General features: G+C 40.1%; 1 protein-coding gene and 1 pseudogene across 1 annotated transcript in view; both read left to right on the top strand.

Annotated features, from left to right (window-relative positions):
* Window positions 1-11,235, top strand: part of LOC119426092 — a 16,503-nt pseudogene extending 5,268 nt beyond the window's left edge.
* A 2,776-nt stretch (window positions 11,236-14,011) lies between these two features.
* LOC119425625 (inactive phospholipase C-like protein 2) overlaps window positions 14,012-22,719 on the top strand; it is a 35,204-nt gene continuing 26,496 nt past the window's right edge. Inside the window, exon 1 of the mRNA XM_037693160.1 lies at window positions 14,012-14,321. Within this exon, the coding sequence (XP_037549088.1) occupies window positions 14,073-14,321 (249 nt within the window). The 5' untranslated portion in view covers window positions 14,012-14,072. The remainder of the gene's footprint in view (window positions 14,322-22,719) is intronic.

The following is a 22,719-nucleotide window of genomic DNA, read 5'->3' as shown; positions in this document are numbered from 1 at the left end:
TATATATAGTTCTAGTATAATTATACTTGTATAATTCTAGAATTACACCGCTCGGGGTGGCTGCATGTTGTAGCTCTGTGTTACTTTCATTCTGAGTTATTGCTTTTGAAAATAATTCCTCTTTTTTCTGGATGTAAATAGCTTTTTTTCAGATGATTATTTACTCTGGTATCAGTTGATGTGCAGCTGGAAGGACTTTTACTGAAAGCTTTTTACTTTTGGGCTTTTGTTATGGTGCATAACCATGGCAACAAGGTGTTTTTTTAACAACCAGGAGCAGCTGATTAACACCTCAAAAGCTCAAATACTTCAGCTACAGCCCCAAATCCCAAATGAGTTGAAAAGGAGGTGCCACTTTGTTCCACTTTGGAGAAAGCTGTTGGGGGAAGAATCAGTTTTGTTGTGTTTCCTTGACTGATGAAGCCTTCTGGATCGAAGGCGAAATGTTTCAGCACAAAAAAAAAATAAACTGTCCAGATGCCCTGACTGAAAAATGTTGGATTTTCTACCTGGATTATTGAGCATGGACTTTGTTGCTTTGTTATCAGAGTTTCACTGGGCAGTGGATTAACTCTTGTTGGGAATTCATGCTGTGACCATTTGAGGGTATGATAGAGAAATGTCTGCTGCAGGTAGAGAGCCTGATGCTTCAAAGTGTTCAGCATATCATCCATCAAGGAGTGATTGATTATGCCGAGTGTAGAGGGAAGGGTCCTCAGATAGTTACATTTTTATTAGTAATTTTATTCTGAAGGGGCACCACTTGCTTTCCGGTTCTTAAGCAAGACAATTACAAAGTATTAAATCAGATTCAAGTTTTAGTTCACTATTGAGTTCTTTTCGTATTAAATTCAAATGTCATATATAATAAAACGCTTTGCGTCAAAGTATAATTTTGTGAGGTTTATTATTGATTTTGATGAATATAAGTGATCAAAATCACGATTCTAGCTGAAGCATGAATAATGGCTTTAATTGACAACACAAAAAGAGGTTATGGAATTATCTTCTAAACTTTAATATGGTGAAAAAGCAGAGTAAATTATCATCTATAAAGTTAACTAAATGAGGTGTTTTGGCTAGAGGTGATTTGTCAATTTAGGAAAACTTAATTCTAATTAATAATGATGAATTTTGTTTAGACTGGACAACTTCTTATCTTGGTCATCAGACACCAGCAGAGAGAGAAGGAGCAGCTTTTCCTACCGATTTGAAGTTCTCGTTCAACCGCCCGAGGGTTACCAGGGACTCTCTTGAGATGAGTTAAGAGCCGAAGGTGGGATATCCCTCGACACTGGACATCAGCTGAAATCTGGAGTCGCTAGTTATCTGGCTCCCGATGGGGGTCAGTTGATGGGCTCCCGGAGGGCTGCGCTTTCTCCTTCTGGTGACAAGGATCTTCTGGCATAAATTTCTGATTGTTTGACCTTTCTTCTTCAAAAGCTTCCCCAAGACTGCTCTAAACTAAACGTCAGAATAACTTTCTTTGACTTGGAGGGCGTTACGATATTGATGGTCGACCCAATCAAAACAAAAAGGGTGGACCTTTGTTTCAGGTTACTGTTTCATTTGAACTTTAATAACATTATATATATAAAAAAAAGGCTAATTTACTCTGCTTTGGTAAATACTCAATATACAGCAGGATAATCAAAACTTCTAAGCAGTTTTTACTCATCCATGAACATTTTCATTAGAACTTATGCAAACACAGTTGAAACCTCTGATTACCAGTTTTACATCTACTTTCTCTTATGCGTGATTCAAACTGAGTATTGAACTGAGAATGAAGTAAACAAGTTATTTCACAGCAGTTTTACAGCGAAACATTCAATTGTGTTCAGGAGAACCCAAATTGAAATTGTTCAGAAAAATGATTTCTACTGTGGAATGGCAAAAGAGTCCTTGAGGAACAATGGGGTTATTTACCACACGCTAAGACTGCAGGACGCATCCTCCCTTTTAGGAAGAGATGCACATAACGCTTCAGATGTTATAGTTCAAAGGTCAGATGGAAAGGTTCTCATACAAAGGGCCTTTCAGCTTTGCTGAAATCATAATAACAGGTGTGCAATTAATTGCAATAACAGATTTTTGTTATTCATTTTGTTTAACATGTTTTTTTTTTTGTCTGTCCAGCTTTGGGAATGAGAGTCAGTCTTACTTTCAAAGTATCAAAAGAATAAAAGTTGATGGTAGAAAAACCTTGATGTGTCCCTACACCAGGTATCTTGAATTCTTACTTTAATTTAAATGTTAATTGACTTATTTTTAAGGTGTGTTTTTAAACGAAACATGCAATGATTTAGAACAGCACCGAATTCTTAAAGAAAAGCTACTAAAGTACTAAATCTGCATCATCATCATTTCTTTTGACTTTTTTTTTTTTAGGTGCCTCGGAAGCAGTGGGTGCTGCAGTGGTCGGGCCAAGTTGTCATTTGTGCCTCCTCCATCTTTTGGACCAGCGAAGTGTCTGAGGCCATCCAAACCAACTCTCTGCATGTCAGTTGTTAAACCCATCTGCTAGTTTTACAAAATGTCTTAAAAGATGACATTTTGTTATATTTTTGTTTCACATGGTGTGATTTACTTTCCAAAGGCCTATGTGAAAAAGTGCAATGCACAGATTGCTGATATTGGAGAACTGGTGCGAGGAAGCTGTCAGGATGGACCCCAATGACCCTTGGTGCTCTTACTGTGATTGATGTTCATGGTAATAATGAAATACTAAATGTCCTAAATATATAATGGAGATTGTGTGTTTTTTTTTAACTTAATTTAGATTTAATTTCAATGATTTGTCCTGTGCTAGCTCGAGATGTTGTGGCGAACCTGGCTGAGCACCGCATCTCCTCCCTCAACGACTTTGCGTGGATTTCTCAGCTGCGTTACTTCTGGGAGGACGGAGAAGTGATGCTACGCATGATTACCACCTGCCTGAAATATGGTTATGAATATCTGGGCAATTCTCCACGTCTGGTCATCACCCCGCTAACTGATCGCTGCTACAGGTAACTCAGTAAATGTGCTCCTATTGTGTTAGAGTCATAAATGAGCACGGTAATTAGAAATAAGATGCTGCAACTGTTTTATTTGATATTGTTTTTTTTTTCCCATTGCTTTTGTAATATGTTAGGACTTAAATTGGCGCATTGAAGTGGAGCTGCTGAGGGACATGCAGGAACTGGTAAGACAGAGACCACCAAAGATCTGGCCAAAGCTGTGGCTAAACAGGTAAAATACTGTGCAGCATTTTTGTTTGTCCTTTTTGCTTCCTAACACTGATATCAAAACTATTGTTTATTTCTAGTGTGTAGTGTTTAACTGCTCCGATGGTCTGGATTACAAAGCCATGAGTAAGTTTTTCAAAGGACTGGCTCAGTCTGGAGCTTGGGCCTGCTTTGATGAGTTCAATCGTATTGAGGTGAGTTCAGTGGTGTGTTGTGCATGTGTGAGGTGAAAACCATACCTGTTTTTAACTAAATAGAAGAACAAAATGTATATATTAATGCATAGATTGATGTTTTTTGCTTGAAACCACGTTTTTGATGAAACTCAACTATTGGCTCCAACCAGTGACGTAAAGATGAGTTTAGATTTGAGCAAAATTTAACTTTTTTAATCAGATTGCAGAACTTTTGCAATAAAGTCACTCTCATCAAAATATTACATTAAAGTAAAACTGAAAATGATCTGTGCAACTGTAGCCATTTCTTAGATTGACCACATTTACTTATATTACTAAAGTATGTTTTTTTTTTTTTTTTGACTTGAAATTTTAGAATTATTTAGCATTTTTATGTCTTCAAACATGATTCTTTTTCAAAAAAATGTATGTTAATAATGTAAATTGTTGAAATAATTCATTTCTACACAGACAATGTGATTTTTCTTTTAAATTTTTTTCCAGGCTGAAAAATGCAAGGAATTACTTTATTTATATTCAAGCTATTTTTTATAAATATACTGTTACTAACAGTTTGATGATGAGTTGTTTGCCTACCAAAGTCTGTCATATAGAGTAAAACATATTTATTTAAAATATGCTCCACATGAAAATGATAAATCACTATATTTACATTTTTATATTATGGTTAAATGTGGCTTCACAAATCAGTAACTAACCAAACATTTAGGTGTGGTCACAGGTCTTTCAATTGTTGCACTTCCATTTTTATTGACCTAGAGGGGACAAAATAAATACTGGTTTCAAAGTGAGATTTTGCAGTTTTTTTGTACATTTTTAAGAGTAAGACGATGCAAGGAAAATTCAGTTGGTTGCAATATACTGTTGTACCACTAGATGCCACTAAATTCGAAAACATTATCCTTTAAAGCAAGACCTAGAGACATAAAACATTGTCCCTTTAGTTTTTCTAGTTAATATAATGCTTTATCAAACATTTATTAAATGCTATTTGAAAATATAAAATTTAATTTTTTTGTTGAACTTTTGGTACTTTATACAACATTTTCTCGTCTTTAAAAATGTGTATTTACTGCGCTGCAGACAAGACTGTCAAAGTTCAACTAAGTAAACTGGGTGTGTTTGTGCCATAGGTGGAGGTACTCTCTGTGGTGGCTCAGCAGGTGCTCTGTATACAACAGGCTATTGCCAAAAATCTGAAGACCTTTCTATTTCAGGTCTCAAGAAATCAGGTCTCTCTTGTAAATGAGTCCTCGAGGCTCAATGGCTGTCTAAATAAAGTTTGAATGAATTTGAGGGAACAGAGATTTTCCTCAGTCCAACCTGTTCTGTCTTCATTACCATGAACCCTGGTTATGCAGGCAGGGCTGAGCTTCCTGATAATCCAAAGGTGCAGATCAAACTAATACTGAAGCCTATACTCTCCAAGAAGAACCTTGAGACAGTGATCCACGCCTTCATAACATCTAGGCTTGATTACTGCAATTCACTTCTGTTTGAAATCAGTCAGTCCTCCATTGCTCGTCTACAACTGGTCCAAAATGCTGCAGCCCGATTTTTAACTGGTACAGGCTATAGAGAGCACATCACGCCAGTTTTAGCCTCCCTGCACTGGCTACCCATTCACCTTCGGATCCAATTCAAAATTCTCATGTATGTTTTTAAATCACTGAACAGTTCCGCCCCATCCTATCTCACTGATCTTCTGCAGCCATATGTCCCACCGCGCTCTCTGAGGTCAGCAGACCAGATGCTTCTCTCAGTCCCAGAAACCCGTCGTAAGCTCAGAGGTGACAGGGCTTTCTCTGTTGCAGGTCCATGACTGTGGAATGAGTTGCCACTGAGTGTCCGGCAGGCTCCCACACTCTCAGTCTTTAAGTCTCACTTGAAGACCCACTTCTATTCGCTTGCCTTTAACACGTTGTGATTTGTTTTGGTCCGGTCTGTTCTCTACTCTGTTGGCCATTTTAGTTAGCTTCTGCTGCTATTTGTATCTGTATTTCTATTTTATGTTTTCCTGTCCGCTGTGCATGTTTGTTTTCTTTTGTACAGCACTTTGGTTGGCCTTGTTGCTGTTTTAAGTGCTATATAAATAAATTGGTATGGTATGGTAATATGTTCAGTACAATAAAGGTTTGCAATACAGAAGCCTTGAATTTAAATTGAATATTTACCTAGCAACCTTGTCCTGTAGGCTCTTTTTCGTACAGTTGCTATGATGGTTCCAGACTATGGTCTCATTGGTGAGATCTCACTATTCTCCATGGGGTTCATTGAGTCTCGCAGGTTTGAGACAGAATTTTTAGCAAAACCATTTCAGTGAATGTATTATTAGTTGTTTCATATTGTCAAACATCTAATTCACAGTATTTTCTTGCAGTCTCTCACAGAAGATTGTGGCCACGTACCGTTTATGCTCTGAGCAGCTTTCTTCACAGTACCACTATGACTACGGCATGCGAGCTGTCAAGTCTGTGCTGACTGCAGCTGGGAATCTTAAGCTGAAGTAACCTCGGGAGAATGAGAGCGTGCTGCTACTGAGGGCACTGATGGATGTCAACATGGCAAAGTTTCTGGCACAGGATGTGCCATTGTTTCAGGTGTCAACCTTTACATTTTAACTTGGTGTTTATCCTAAATTAGGTCCCCCTTAATTATTATTTCCCTTCTGTGGACCACAGGGTATCATCTCTGATTTGTTTCCTGGAGTTGTGCTCCTAAACCAGACTATGACCTCCTCCTCAAAGTACTAAATGACAATATTGTAAAACTTAACCTCCAGCCTGTCCCATGGTTCATTGGGAAAATCATCCAGGTATTGAGAAAGAGTATTGCTCTCTAATATTTCACACATATAGAGGTTGCCCAAAACATAAATGTTCTAACAACTGAGTTTTTTCATTTTGTATGTCTTAGATGTATGAGATGATGTTAGTGTGTCATGGCTTTATGATAGGAGACCCTCTTGGAGGAAAGACTTCTGCTTATAAAGTTCTTGCTGCTGCTCTCGAAGACCTTCATGAAGGTTGGTCTTTATTTGGTTGGAGTCAGTAGTTTATTTTAAATGTACTTATCTGTATGATTTTGTTACTGCAGCATTTTGATTCACTTGTATTCCATTAACAGTGACTAAAATATTGATTAAATGTTTACCTTAGATTTTTTTTTTTTTGATTATTCGTGATGCTTTATGCTGTCAAATTGTCCTTTTTTAGCTAATCTGATGGAGGAGTTTGCAGTTACTTATTGCATCATCAACCCCAAGGCTATCACCATGGGCCAACTGTACCAGCCATGAGTGGTCTGATGGTGTCCTTGGCCACCTCCTTCAGGAATCAAGCTCCTTCCACTTCAGAGAATCGACAGTGGATTGTTTTTGATGGCCCAATCGATGCAGTCTGGATCGAGAACATGAATACCGTTTTGGATGACAATAAGAAAGTATTGATATTTTTTATTGGTGGTGGTGGGAGGAGGCTAGTCACTAAACTTTTGTTAAAAAGAAAGAAAGAAACAAACAAACAAAAAAAAACCCGCTGCTCTACTAGCTTTGTCTGATGAGTGGTGAGATCATTCAGATGAGTCCCAAGATGAGTCTGATCTTTGAACCTGCTGACCTGGAACAAGCCTCTCCTGCTACTGTCAGTAGGTAAGCAGCTATGACCATGATCATGCAGCGCTTTTGCATTTAAAAATAAGCCAAAACATTTAGGTTTATTTGAAATTTACATGCAGCTTTCTGTCAAAAGGTGTGGTATGATCTACATGGAAGCTCAGCAGCTGGGATGAGCGTCTTTAAGAGATTCGTACATGAATACATTGCCTGGAAGCTTGGATGCTGAACATAAACAGCTGGTTAGTTTACATAAAAACATATTTTAATTGGCTAATTTATACTGTTCATACATGGTGTTTATGTTATGCGTTCTTCTTATCTTTTTTAATCCTTTGCCTTATAGATTATAGACCTGTTTGATTGGTTAGTTCAGCCCTGTCTGGATTTCATGGATGGAGAGTGCTGCTTTGTGGTCCAGACATCTCCCATCCACTTGGTCTACAGTCTAATGAAGCTGTTCCCTTGTCTGCTAGGTTAGTAAGAACAAGACATACTATACTTTAATGAATTATTATTTTTTGTCTTTGTATATGTTTGTTAACTTTTCTGTCATCATTCTGTGATGCACATGGGCAAGACATTCACACACTCATGGACTCTGTGTTATGGATTATATTAATTTCTGCATGGATTATACAATCCCCACAAAAACAGTTTGCTGCTTTCCCAACAATAAACCATGGGTCACCAGGACATCAAGGCATGTAAGACTGCCTTCAGGAGTGGGGACAGGGAGGAAATGAGGATAGCACAAACTGAGGTGAGGGACAAGATCAGGGAGGGAAAGAAGAGGTTCTGCAGAACTGTCACCTGGCGACTAGCTGGATGTCCACCTTAGAGAGAATCTGTGAGGAAACCATCAGCCCAGAGAACACACACCCAAGTTTTCGCTTCAGTAACACTCTCTATACACATTTTTAACATTAAATATAATTAGTGTCCGTAAAATATATAAATATGTATGCTCTTCTGTTAGATTGTGGTTAACCAGCTACCCATCAGACAAGTTCCCAGTTAGCATCTTGCAGAATGGGCTGAAAATGACTAATGAGCCTCCTAAAGGAATCAGAGCCAACCTGCTGCGCTCCTACCTTAACCACCCCATCTCTGACCCTAACACCTCCAAAAAACAGGTGATTTGGCAGAAGCTCCTGTTTAGTCTCACTTTTTTCCACGCTCTGGTGCAGGAGAGAAGAACCTTTGGCTTTTATTCTGATTTACTTCATTTTATATATTGCTTCGTGTGTTGTCTGTTGTTCTGTCTGTACAGCACTTTGGTTGGCCTTGTAGCTGTTTTAAGTGCTCTATAAATAAAATGGTATGGTAACTGTGCCTTCTTGTGTTTCTACCTCCTTCTGTCAGGCTGGAATATTCCCTACGAGTTCAATGAGTCAGACCTGCAAATCAGTACCAGGCAGATCCAAATGTTCCTGGATGATTATGATGAGGTTCCACTTGAGGCGCTCACGTATCTCACAGGTGAGTTTCATGTGTTTTCTCAGCAGGGCAATAATTCAAATCAACAACATACAGGAAAACTGATATTCTGACTAGTGTGGGTCATTTTTGAATGTGAAATTTGTATTCTAGGCCTGTGAGAAGTTGTCTGATTTTATTTATTCCCTTTAACACAAATCACCTGATGCTTACATAAAGTTAGAACGTGATAAGGCTAAGTTGGACCACATTTCTCGCAGGTGAGAGCAACTACGGAGGCAGGGTGACGGACGATAAAGACAGACGTCTGCTGCTGTCGCTCCTGTCCACCTTCTACAGCTGGGAGCTGATAAAGCAGGAGTGCTGCCAACTGTGTGAGGGTGATCTGTATTATGTTCCTGCTCATGGACCCTATGAGGTACGTGTCAGAGCTCAGCTTCATGACTCATTGATGTTTCACTGTAACACTGCCTTATGCAATCTTTTCAGTGTTGATTTCAGACTCACTATTAACCTAGCTAGGTAATTATGAAATTATATTTTGTTTAAAATTGACGTTATTATTATATGTGATGTAGAAAATGATTGTGTTTATATCTAGACGTACGTTAACTACATTCGAAGGCTGACAATTTGTGCTGATCCCAGTGTCTTTGGACTTCATAGCAACGCTGACATCACCAAGGACAATCAAGAGACCAATCAGCTGCTGGAAGGAGTACTGCTGACTCTGCCCAGACAGACGGGCGGTGGGGCCAAGTCTCCTCTAGTGTGTTGCATGAAATAACTGACTTTGACTTTAAATGTTTTGGCATATGTTAACAGGATGAGGGAAAGGACATATGTGACCATAAAAGGTCTTACGGTTTAAGGTGTGTGTCAACATGAACAAATAAAAAACTCTAAATGTTTCACTAAAAGGCCCAAGAGAACCTAACATTAACAATTAGAACAACCTATGTCATGAGGGTAGATATCACACATGTTGTTTCTTCAGTAGAACGTGGTGATGGTAACATATAGGGAGATTTTTCCCATGACAGAAGCTGTAAGATTAATTGAAAAAGAGGAGAAATGGCTGCAAATAAACAGAGTTTGGATCTAATCCCAGTAGAGCATCTCTGGGCAGACCTAAAATTATTCTGCACTGAAACTATTGAGCCATCAAACAAAATGATCAATATAATCTGCTGAATAAGTCCATATTTGTGTCAATCTCTAATAAAACACGACTATCCCTTTAGACCAGTGGTGTTCCAACTGTTTGGCACAAAAATAAAAAAGGAAGAGTGGTTAAATAAAGACAAAAGTATTCATATACTTATTATTGCACATTTTAAGAATATTTCATCCTGAAATTTGTGATAAAATTCAGAAATTACAAAAAACATCACCCCTCATAAATATCACCAACTTAAGCCCGGGGGCAAAAATTATACAATTGCGGGCAATTGCAGTGACAGGCCACACAAAATCAAAGAGATGGCCACAAATAACCCCCGGGCTGCACTTTAGACACCCCTGCTTTACATTATATCACACTTTGTGTGTTTTTTATTTTATTTTTAATCTTGTAGGAAATAATGGAGGGACTTGCAGAGGACATTTTATCCAAGCTGCCTGCAGACTTTGACATAGAAACGGTGCTGATGAAGTACCCAGTCCTGTATGAAGAGTCTATGAACACGGTGCTGAGGCAGGAACTCATCCGCTTCAACAGGTAATAACTTCTGTCAATGCACATCCAAATACTGTTATAACGAACATGTCCTTTCTCTTATTACACTTACAGAAGTGGTGCGTGCAAGCATGGTAAACATCTGCAAAGCTTTGAAGGGACAGATCGTTATGTCCTCTGAGCTGGAGAACGTTTTTAACAGCATGCTGGTGGGAAAGGTGCCCGCAATGTGGGCAGCGAAGTCGTACCCTTCACTCAAAGCGCTCGGGAGCTACGTGACTGATCTGTTAAGCAGGCTACAGCTCCTTCAAGTAAGTTTTATGATCACTTTGAGTCATATTGTCTAAGGAGACCTTGAGAATATTTGGAATATGACTTCTGAGTGAATGTCCTAAGAATTCAGTGACTATATGTACAGCTTGCGCAATCTGAAGGTATTGTTCTGAAAACTGTTAAAATCATCTTTAAAATAATAATATTTAATAATTTGTAGGTCTGGACAGGAGTGGATCGACAAAGGCCTACCTTCAGTCTTCTGGCTCTCAGGCTTTTATTTCATCCAGTCGTTTCTTACTGGAGTGTCCCAGAACTTTGCCAGGAAGTACACCATCCCAATTGACTACTGGATTTGAATTTGAGGTGTGTATTTGATCCCAAGTCTTCTTGTCATATTTTTCAAATACGTTAGGGATATTTATATTCATACTCTTGACTGCTTTTCAGGTAACCAAAGAGGAGACCCACATAGAGGAGAAGCCTGAGGACGGGGCATATGTTCGGGGTCTCTTCATGGAAGGGGCGCGTTGGGACAGGCAGACCAGGGTAATCGGAGAGTCTTTACCTAAGATCCTGTTTGACTCTCTGCCCATCTTCAAGCTCAAACCTGGAGAGATGGACACGTTTCAGCACGAGAACATGTATGTTTGTCCTGTTTAGAAAACCCGCGCTCGTCGAGGTACACTGTCCACCACTGGCCACTCTACCAACTACGTCCTGTCCATTGAGCTAAAGTCTGACAAGCCACACAAACACTGGATCAACCGAGGGGTGGCATGCCTCTGCCAGTTAGATGACTAACAGTCAGCCAAAAAAATATACGTCTTTTTGCAAAACTAGAAAAGACTGCTGTTCTTTTTCTATCAAAGCTTCAGCATTTAAATATATTTGACAGGAGACATAATGGATAACCAAACTAAGATAAAAAAAAAACATTGCTGCCACATGTAGTCTTCATAGAAGAAATTATATGAATAAAAGTTGGCATAACTTGAAATGCATGTAAAATGTATTTCCTAAATGTACTTTATATATAGGTGGTTTACACCACACAAATACATATAATATAAGTAACTTGTTTATTTTTATATACTAAACAACTCATTTTGTCTGTGTAAAATTGGGACCAAAGTCACTACAGTGAAGCATTTTTTATGATCATTAACATGTTTTTAATTTTTTTCAGAAAGTGTGGTGGGTTACAATTTAGGCCTTGACAATAAAATATATATTTACAACTTTTAAAAGAGTAATTGCACCCTCCATTAACTGATCCTGTCAACTCATCAGACGCATACATCAAGATGAACACTAGGTGGCAGCAAAAGCAAATCTGGATCAAACGGATCAAAGTCTTTACTTGTGTGCAGCACAGTCTCTGTGCAGTTTTTAAAAACAAAATCTAATGCAGTGGTCACATTACACATGCATAACCGTGTGTTGTAACTTAAAAAGCAAAACAGTATCTGGAAAATGATTGTCCAGTTTAAGGCCTAAAAGCTGAGTGCAGATAAGTTCAGGATAACAAACTGTCTTTCTTCACTGTCCCTAACGGCCTTGCTGCAAATTTACAACCTAATTCAGAAATTAAGCATTCGTACAAAAGCTATTGTCTTTTTTGACCAAACAAAATGAACAATATAGCAATAATCTCCACAAATTACTCGTACTTGTTTTCACGCGAGGTTAAGTTTAACCAAATCTTTATGGAAATGAGATGCTTCACATCAGATGTCTGGTGACTGGCACTACTGGGTTATATATACACTGTATACATGCCAGTGTTTACCGATTGTTCTCTTTATTTAACACTTGTTCAGTCACCGTTTATTTGGCATCTGAGTTCAATGTTAATCCACCGTAAACTACAAGATAATGGACACCTTAAATCTATACGTTATCATCTGCTGCTGACAGCTGTTGTGTTTCTAACAGAGTTCAGTCGGACTGCAGCCTCATGCTGACAGTTTCACTTCTTTATTCAGTCTGTGTTTACAGAGACTCCATCAGTTTTGCAGCAATAGCAACCTTTAGATTGAATATTTTATGAATGTGTGAATATATATATATATATATATATATTTTGCATTAGTGTATTGTCACATTTTTTTAAATAGGAGATTAGGCCAAGATTGATACTGGTTTAACCTATCTGTCCTTGATTTGTTTTTTCTAAAGCTTTGTCACACAAGTTACCTTGAAGATTTATTCTGTGAAGTTTGCCTGCTCCAGAGCAGCTTAACAGTCAGGCTTATAGTTCCACTTGAAGTGTTTTTATAATCCAGTCACTTTGATCAGAAATCACCTATCAATGAGAAATCAATGAGTCATGCAGTTTTCTCTACTTTGTTTTTTTGTCCAACAAACTAGGTCCATCCATCCGTTATCTTTACCCACGTCTTCCTTTTTGGGTCACGGGGGTCACTAGTGCACATATCCATCAGTCACTGTGCGAGAGGCGGGGGACACCCTGGACAGGTCTCCAGTCCATCACAGAGACAAACGAGACAAACAACCATTCACTCTCTCACTCCTAGAGACAATTCAGAGTTACCAATCAGCCTAACATTCATGTTGTTGGTCTGTGGGAAGAAACTGGAGTACCTGGAGAAAACCCACGCAGCACGGAGAGAACATGCAGACTCCACCCAGAAAGGCCCCCCCAGCTGGGATTTGAACCAGGGCGACCACCGCTGTGAGGCGGCAGCTCTACCAACTGAGCCACCGTGCTGCCTAGTCCCACAAGTGGAAATTTAAAATTGTAATTTACCTGTGGTCATTAATAATTTTATAACTGAAGTGACTGTAATGGTCAGTTTATATTGGTGTTGGACATGCACTTAGATTTAACTGTGTTGCTGTGGTAATAGCTGACTCAGCGGCTCCTGCTAGTGAGTCAGTGTGCTCTGATAACCTCCTGGTCTGACTTACCCATCCTGCTTTTAGTCTTAAGCTCTTTTTTTGTCATGTCCCTTGTTTTCTCATCTTTGTATGAGGATTCATATCTGCAACACTTTTGTTTTTGTAAGTTCACCTCGTTCTACCCTCCTCTTTCTCACTGTTTATACATTTGTCTGTGGTAGTGACTGAGCATCATTCCCAACGCATACTCAGCTTTGGCATTAATTGTTAGGGTCAACCCTGTCTGTTAGCAAAATATCCCTTGAACCACTGGACAGGTTTGAAACTTCTCACACCAATCATGGTTGTACAGCGTATGTTGAGGCCTTTTAAGTGAAATCACTGTTCAGATTCCATGATGACTTCATGCTTCCTGCCACTCACCAATGTGTCTGGCAGGAAGCATGAAGTTTGGCCGTGAGAAATGTCACGTTTTATCCAGCTGAGGGTTTTAAGTCCGCAGCGGCGGAGAGGCGCAGAACGCAGGCGCACATCCAGATGTGGCGGCGCAGAGCTGGGAGGTGTGTCGGTCATTTCTGTCGCCCAGCTGTCGCCTCCCCCTTCTGTGTGTCTTTCTATGTGTGTAAAAGTGTGTGTGGGTGAAAGAGAGGGAGAGCGAGGGAAGTTTCCTGTGCTCTCTTGTTGGCGGCGGAGGTCGTTCTTCCACGATGGCGCGCCCGCCGCCGCTCCGTGCGCCCCGTCGCCTTTCATGAGAGTCCGCCAGCGCCTCCTCCTCCATGGCTGAGTCTGGGGCCAGGAAGAAGAGCGACGCGGGCCCACCGGTTGCTGGCTGGAAGGCTGCGTGCGGGGGAGCGAGCAGCGCGGAGGCGCACCGGGGAGGAGAGCCCGTGTCCAACGGGAACTGCAGCGCGCCGGACGTCAGGAGGCTCCAGATCCAGAACGAGTCCGGCTGCGAGTCCCAGACGTGGGAGAACTCTGATTCAGCACGCAAAGCCACCATCCCTCGACGCAGCAGTCTGATCAAGGTAGGTCATCACTTGAATCAGTGAAAACAGACCATTTTAAAGAAGGGGGGGTGGGGTGAGAAAACTAGCTGTTCATGCAGGAGTTCTATTCCCTAGCATGCCCTGCAGCAAGATTCTGCTCGTGACCTCAAGAAATGCACACTGAAATCTGTCTAAATGAGTCCTGTAACTCACACAGTGCACCTGAGCATTAACTGTTTCTGCTGATCCCCTGGGACCTGCTGTCAGCTGGCCTAATCTGTGTCAGCACAATAATCAGAATAATCACCTCATCTGGCTTCCTGTGCCAGCTGCTGTCGAGGAATATTTACAAGCTCAGGCATTTTAGGAGACGTAGCAGACCAGTGCTTTACAACCATTATCTGTTTTTTTTTTCTGCCATAAAGCAAAATTTAAGATGTATGACTCTAAAGTTTGACTGTAGCCAGGGGACCCCCAGAAAGGTGTCAATGGGTGCAGACTGGTAATCTTGGAATGGCACACCAAAATCAAAAGACGCACAGAATTTCAGAGTTTACTGATGTTAGGCTGTTTGAAAACGTTGTGTTTTCATGTCGTGGCTGGTACTGAGAACAGCACAGTGACTCCTCATATCCTATCCTCTCTTAAAGATGACTGAAACGAACATTTTTGAAGGAATTCATATCACCTGCTGCCTTGGATAACAGTTGTAAACAGAAATCTCCCAATGACCTGTTAGCATTCAGAGCATTATCCTCAGCTACTACCTCACCAAATGTTAGCTCAATATCTGTAAATCTGACTAAATAACTGTCATTTTTGTGTTTGGGTTAACTCTGAAAGTTAATGAGTTGCAGATGTGCATCTAATTTCTGAGCGTTTCATTTGAAATGTGTCCACTGGATCATTATTTATTTTGCTAATGCACAGAATATTCCTACTATCTGGATTTATCAAAAGGAAAGTCTTAAAACTGGACAACGTGTCAGCCTCACGGACAGAAACTGGAAGTTGGTTCCACAAGAGAGGAGCCTGAGAACTGAAAGATCTTCCTCCCATTCTGCTTTTGGAAACTCTAGGAACCACAAGTAAACCTGCAGTCTGGGAGTGAAATACTCTTTTAGGAAAATATGGAATAATAAGATCTGTAATATAAGATGGAGCTAGGTTGTTGAGAGCTTTGTAGGTTAGTAGTAAGATTTTGAATTCAGTTCTGAATTTGACAGGGAGCCAATGGAGAGAAGCTAAAACTGGAGAGAGATGATCTCTTCTTTTCACTCTAATCTGAACTCTAGCAGCAATATTTTGGATCAACTGAAGACTGTTTTGAGTTTTTTGGACACAATAAAGATTTTCAATAGTCCAGTCTAAAAGTGATAAATGCATGGACCAGTTTTTCTGCATCATTTTGGGAAAATATGTTTCTAATTTTAGTGATGTTGTTCAGGTGTTAGAAAGCGATCCTTGTAACTTTTTTAATGTGGAGGTTAAAAGACATCCTGATCAAAAATACCATCAAGGTTTTTTATATTAGAACTGGAGGCCAAATTAGTGACATCCAGAGGAAGTGAAAGGCTGCAAAGTTTATTGCTAACATGCTCCAAAAACCATGACCTCTGTCTTGTGTGAGCTTCAATACAAAACATCAGAAGTCATTCAGGTTTTGCTATTTTTTTAACATTACCAAATGGAAGCATATACTGTATAAGGTAAAGAGTATTTGGTCCAAGCACTGAACCCTGAGGAACGCTGTGATTAACTCTGGTGTATGAAGAAGGTTCAATATTACATGGACAAACTGGAATCTATTAAAGAAATATGATCTAAACCATTTTAGAGCCTTTCCTGTGATCCTAATGTCACGTTCAAGGATCTGTAATACAATATTGAGAGCAACCGTATCGAATGCAGCACTGAGGTCTAACAGGACAAGTATGGACAAAAGTCCACCGTCTAAGGCCGTGAGAATACTTTGACTTGTGCTGTTTCTGTACTATGTTGAGCTCTAATACCTGACTGAAACTCTTCACAGTTTAATTTTGTTCAGATGATTGCACAATTGATTTGCAACTATTTTCTCAATAGTTTATTAAATAAATGGGAGATTGGATATAGGTTTAGAACTGGCCAGAACTCCTGAGATCAGGTTTCTTAAGTAAAAGTTTAATTACACCTTAAAGCCTTGGGGTACATAACCATTTGTCAAAGATAGATTAGGTAGGTCCAAAATGGGGATATTAATCACAGGAAAGAGCTCTTTAAAAAGTCTAGTTGGGCCAAGATCTAGCAGACACGTTAATGGTTTGGATGAAGCAATTATTTTTGAGAATTCAAAGAGCTTAACAGGACTAAAACCTTCCAAATACAAATCAGGTTGTAGTGACACTTCTCAAGCTGTTTCATTTATAGGGAATCAGAGGCAGTAGTAAAAAATTTAATTTTTCTCCCTAATTGTAATAATTTTATTTTTAAAGAATCATCAAGTTATAGGGCTGTAAGGCTCAGCAGAGAAACAATTCTTCATTAGTCTAGCTGCAGATTCATTTATATTAACAATACCCTCTTGTAGCCAGGTTTCTGGAAGACCAAATAAATCAATGTGACGACCAGTTATCAAATCATTAACTAACAGAAATATAGACGAGAGAGATCAATTATTCACATTTATTTTTCTGTTCTGATAAAGAAATTGTTTATTTTTATAAGATATGAATGGTTTACTTTTCTTGAGAGGGGACTTGGAAATAGCATCCATCCGTCTGTAATGTGAGCTAGATAACTAGAAAATTAATTGAGGTGCCGACTGACATTTTGGTGTGTGGCTGCGTTTAAGTGTAAAAAAGGCCACTATCAAAAACTGGGTTGCCACGTCAAAATTCAAGATGGCCACTGCCTGTGGTAGGCACAGCTAACCAAAAAGTTAGCTTCGCTAACCACTAATTCACTAATTAAAAAATTAATTTAGCTAAACCACTAAATTGATTTTTTTTTAAGCTAAAGTGCTAAATTTTATCATACACTGTTGTCTCTGACACTCTAAGACTGTAATGTGACAAACTTGTAAGTGAACACAACTCAAAACGGTTCATAAATCACAGGTACAGCATCCATGTCCTGTTCAGAGGTGAACTTTCAGAAATGAATCTGGTCCATTGGAACCAGAGGTGGAGCAGAACTCTGCAGTGCTGAAACAGAGCGATTCATTCAATGTGTGTCAGACGTCTCCCTCGTGTCATTTACTATAATGAATTAACTCATTTTAGTGATCCTCTTTGTGGTTAACTACATTCATAAACTAAAGTTGCTGTGCGTCATCATCCATATTCTCTCAGTATCTGTTTGTATGAAAGTAAAGATGTGTGAAATGTGTCATGTTCCAGAGACAGTGTGAGCATTGAAAAGCATGATGGGTAGGAATAATGTGTGCAAAGTTTCTGACTGTTTACAGTGTTTATGAATGTGAAAATGGGTTTCTCATGTTATTTACCTGTTCTGGTTTGGTTTGGCATTTATGTTAGTCTCTGTTATTGGTTGTAAACTGACACCATGAGTCAGAGACTGCTTGTGGTGTGTGTGTGTGTGTTTTGGGGGTGGGGGAGGTACCGCAAATGTGCAGTGACGTCACCAGGTGTTTCTTATCTTTGCTTAGTTCTGCATAGCATATAACAGTATAGCATCGCTCCATGTATATCACCGTTCTCCTGTATACTTTTAGTGTGGAGAACTGTCTAAAAAAATTGTGGACTTGGATTTACCAGAATTAAATTTAGCAGAAGCTAATTCTGCCAAAGGTTTTCAAAGTTAGCAAAAATGCTAATAAACTAAACGTAAAGTTAGTTTCGCTATTAGCAGAAAAAAGCGGAGCCATGCCCACCACTGCCACCGCCATAAATATGTAAACCAGCCACTGTGATCATTTGAGGAAATTATGCTGCCCCCTTTGGCCAACTCCTGGCAGGGGGCGGTAGGTGTGTTTGCTCCATCTGAAATCCTCAACCATCTCCTTCGTCTTCTTCACATTGATGTGAAGGTTGTTCTTGCTGCACCAGGTCTCCAGGTGTTCCACCTCCTGCCTGTAGCTGGACTCTTCATTGTTTGTGATGCGTCCAACCACCACTGCATTGTCTGCAAACTTTACAAGATGACAGCCTGGATGGGTAGGTGCACAGTCATATGGGAGCAGAGTGAACAGAAGGGGGCTCAACACACAGCCCTGAGGGGAGCCATTGCTGAGGGTTATGGTGGAGGAGAAGTTGTGGATCCTCACAGACTGCGATCTGTTGGTTAAGAAGCAACAGAAAGGTGTGTAAGACCACAACTGTGCTTCCTGAACAGGACCCTGGGTTGTTTTTGCCAACCTGCAGACAGTGTGACTTGTCAGTCAGCTGGAGAAGAAGAGGAAGAACTAGCAATTGTGAAACCACATACAATTCTCCCAAAAGCTCACAGTTAAATATGTCCTCTTAATACCACTGCCACAATGGGAGCAGATGTCATGCTTATTTAGTTAAATATGTCGTAATTCTTCACGACAAACCTGGATATTTAAGTAAAATAACATTTTATGTGGCACTAAATGAACAGCTTCAATACATTGTCCCCTTGACTTTGTCTTTTTATGGTTTCTGAACCCCCCCCCCCCCCCCCCCCACTGCTTAGTCTCCCCAGAGCTGCTGCCTGTAAAGACACAATTATTTAAACATGCCATCATCCTTGTGCGATTGGCCCTGACTCAGCGAGACAGGAAGCAGGCCTGTTGGCCAATTTCATCGTACAGTTTGTGTCGCAATATTGCTATTAAGCCATGAGCAGTTGGTGGTGACAAATCACTTCCACTGCTCTCTCTCTCTCTCTCTCTCTCTCTCTCTCTCGCTCACACACACACATACAAATGTTTCTCACATCTTTGCCCACACACAGGCCTACTCTTGCATGTTCCACTGGTCCAGACAGCTTAACAAGAACTGAAAACTCTCAATGTGACTGAAGTTCTCCACTTTTAATCTGAGTTAGGAACTGTGGGATTATGCGGCGTCATGTTTCAGGGGGGGCAGCACGGTGGCGCAACTGGTAGAGCTGCTGCCTCTCAGCGAACAGGTCCCTGGTTCAAACCCCGGTCCAGGGGCCTTCTGGGTGGAGTTTGCATGTTCTCTCCGTGCATGCGTGGGTTTTCTCCGGGTACTCCGGTTTCCTCCCACAGACCAAAAACATGCATGTTAGGCTGATTGGTAACTCTAAATTGTCCCTAGGTGTGAGTGAGAGAGTGAATGGTTGTTTGTCTCGTTTGTCTCTATGTGTCCCTGTGATGGACTTGCGACCCGTCCAGGGTGTACCCCGCCCCTCGCACAGTGATTGCTGGACATGGGCACCAGCGACCCCCATGACCCAAAATGGAATAAACGGGTAAAGATAATGGATGGATGGATGGATGGATGGATGTTTCAGGGGTGCCGAAGCATCACTGTCACCCTGATTTACTGCTTTTGTTTTACAGAACAAGGATGGCATGGGAAATCACGCTGTTTCACATCCTTCCTGTGTTTTACTGAGCACACTGACGTTTGCATGTTTTGTTATTCAGCTGACGTCTTCAGCAAAAAGCACTTGATGTCCAGCAGGCAGTCTGGAGCAGCAGTGTGCATACTTCGTTCACCATGAACTTTCTTGTGTTTTGATGGATTGAGCTCGTCCATGTTAAGAATTATTAATCAGTCTGTCAAATCTGCATATTTTTGTCTTTGCTAAAATACCCCTACAGCTGTTTGCAGGGTTCCATACAACAGAAGTGTGGCAGGTATGCTGGTGGACAAACAGGAAACTTGACATTCCAGACTGTTTTAACTCAACGGTTCATGTCCAGCATGTGTCTTCCTGTTCCCTTCAGCCGATTTACTGAGTGGTTCATTAGTATGCACGTCATCTGCTGTCCTCTGTTTCTCTTATACGTGTGAAGAAGATCTAGCAGTATATAGCCGTTTATTTTGCCAGGATAGTTCAGGTTTGTTGTGAAGACTTATTGTCTTGCTATTGTTCCTTAAATGTCCTCAGTTCTGTGAAAGCAGACTTTAATTCTGACCAGACTGACAAGCTATTGATTTCTCTCAATTCAGTACACATTTACACCCCTCATGGTGTTGTATTACCGTGCATAGTTACTCTTGCATAAACATAATAGGAATCCTGCAGGAAGTGCCCCAGAATGCACAGGAGTGCTGCAGATGATGCTGCTAAGCCTTCCAGAGCTTCATTTCCACTGGTCCGTCTCGGAGGGGCATGCACATATTGCGACAGTAACGTTGAGCTCACCTATGACCATAGTTTCTACTGTCGAATCCTTTCAAAATAAACTACAATGGCAGAAAAAGATCCTGGGATGCAACAAGTTTTTTAAATTTTTTTATTTGAGGAGGTGTGATGGGGGCAAGCAGGTGCCTCATGGAATAACACACGACTGGAGAAATACTGCTAGGAACCATCTTGGCGTCTCACTACCAAGTACCGGTGTGAAAACAAACAATAACAACAAACAAAACCATGTGGATGGGTTGCACAGTTTCTTTCTTTTTTTGTGTGTGTTGTTGTCAACTTTAAGATTAAATCCTCACAACGCTTTCACAGAACCTCACTTCATAAGCTTCAAACGATTGTTTTAAGTCTATTTCAGGTTCTGTTGGTATCAGCTATGCTTCACCTGCCATCTAACACGCGCATAAACAAACACGCCCGCTGAGCTCTGCCTTCTAGTAAAAAGAAAAATAAACATGCGACTCGCTCGTTAGTCATGCCGACACACCACCAGGCTCCCTGTTTTCAATTTATGTGTGATCTTTCAATCTTTTTTCAAACTATAAGAGCCCACGCCCCCAGTAAAAATAAATGAATAAATCAAAAATCTCAAGCTGTCCCTCTGCGAGTCTCCATTTTACACAGTATGTTTGTGTTTTTTCACATGTAATGTTACCAATCAAAGTAATCGTCTGTGGTACAATATTTGTATCTGTGGTTTAACGTTATTCATTTTAAACAAGTTTTTACCTTCATCATAATTTATATCTAATGGAATTTTGCCTGCATTTTGGATCACTCTGTGTTTTGCACATTATATATGACCAATATTAACATTAAGTGTTAGCACGCCTGCACGCGGATGATAGGTGTTTGATTCAGAGCACCTCCTGCTGTTCAAGTCAGCATCTTTAGCCTGCTTTTAGACCACATTAAACTGCACGAGGACAACCCAAGAGAAGTTAAACCTCCCTGCTGATTGTGGTGGAACCAGAGGAAATACTATAACTCCACAAAAGGCTGGTGATTGATCGCGCCATCCTATCTTTTATATTCAATAAAAGACAAACGCGTCAAGCTAAAACTCCCTGCGAGCATTCATACAGACAAAATAGGATACAAAACATGGCGATGGAGTGATTAGCACCTCATTTCCTGACAAACACCTCACCCTGTGATGTTTGTATGTTTTCGTTACTCCAGAGTCCCCCACACTCCCAGGATAATTCGCTATCTTCTAATCATTGGAATTCATGGTTAGCCCAGCAAGACATGGATCAGCTTGTCTCCCAAAAACCTGAAATAGTTTAAGCAAATTAATGGATGTATAAATACAAAATAGACACACAAGCAAGCTTTTGTCAAAGAGGAAAACAGTATCCATGCATTTTTTATTTTTATTTATTTGAGTCCAACAAAGATCCCCTGGGGTAGTTTCTTCTCAGTCATCCAAATATAGAATCATAAAATGTAAACCCAATCGTTGCATCCACTTCAATAAGTCTGGGGATTATTTTCATCTTAAAATAGCAATCGCATCCAAAATATATATATATATAAAAGAACCCTTTTAGCGTTTGTTTGTATTCGGGCTCTGTTCCCTGACACGCATACGAAGAGAGTCAGTCAAGAGAATACGTGAGCCACGCCAGCAACACAGGATCTACATAACTACAGCCAAGAATGGTTTCACTGTCTGCGCATTTATACACAAGCTGGAAACTTTTGTTTTACACCTCCAGCACAAGCAGGTCCTCGTTCTATGTGGGATGACATGAACTTTCCTCTTTTATTCAATGAAATCAAAACAAAACAGAAAAATGCTATTTTCTTTTGTCGAGGTTTGTTTGGAAGCCTTTAACCAACAGTTTTTGTATTAAGGAGACTGTCCATCAGTAACATTACCTCTTGAATCATGAATTACTGTTTAGAATCAACTTGATTAAAATCAAGATTTGTTTCTGACTCTTACTTGTTGCTGAGCATTCGTTTGACATAAAAGATGTCATAGTGTTTGCATCTCTGTCACCTGCCGCCAAAGGTGGTACCGTTTCACCTACGTGTGTTAGTTTGTCCATAGTGTTAATATCTCATGAAACAATTGTAATAAAGCTCTCAGAAAGTAATCAGTGGATATACATCTACTACACAT

The sequence above is a fragment of the Nematolebias whitei genome, chromosome 19 (assembly GCF_014905685.2).
Source record: "Nematolebias whitei isolate Nwh7 chromosome 19, NemWhi1, whole genome shotgun sequence".
Classification (NCBI taxonomy): Eukaryota; Metazoa; Chordata; class Actinopteri; order Cyprinodontiformes; family Rivulidae; genus Nematolebias; species Nematolebias whitei.
Note: the sequence above shows the minus strand (reverse complement) of the source record. Positions and strands in the feature narration are given on the sequence as shown.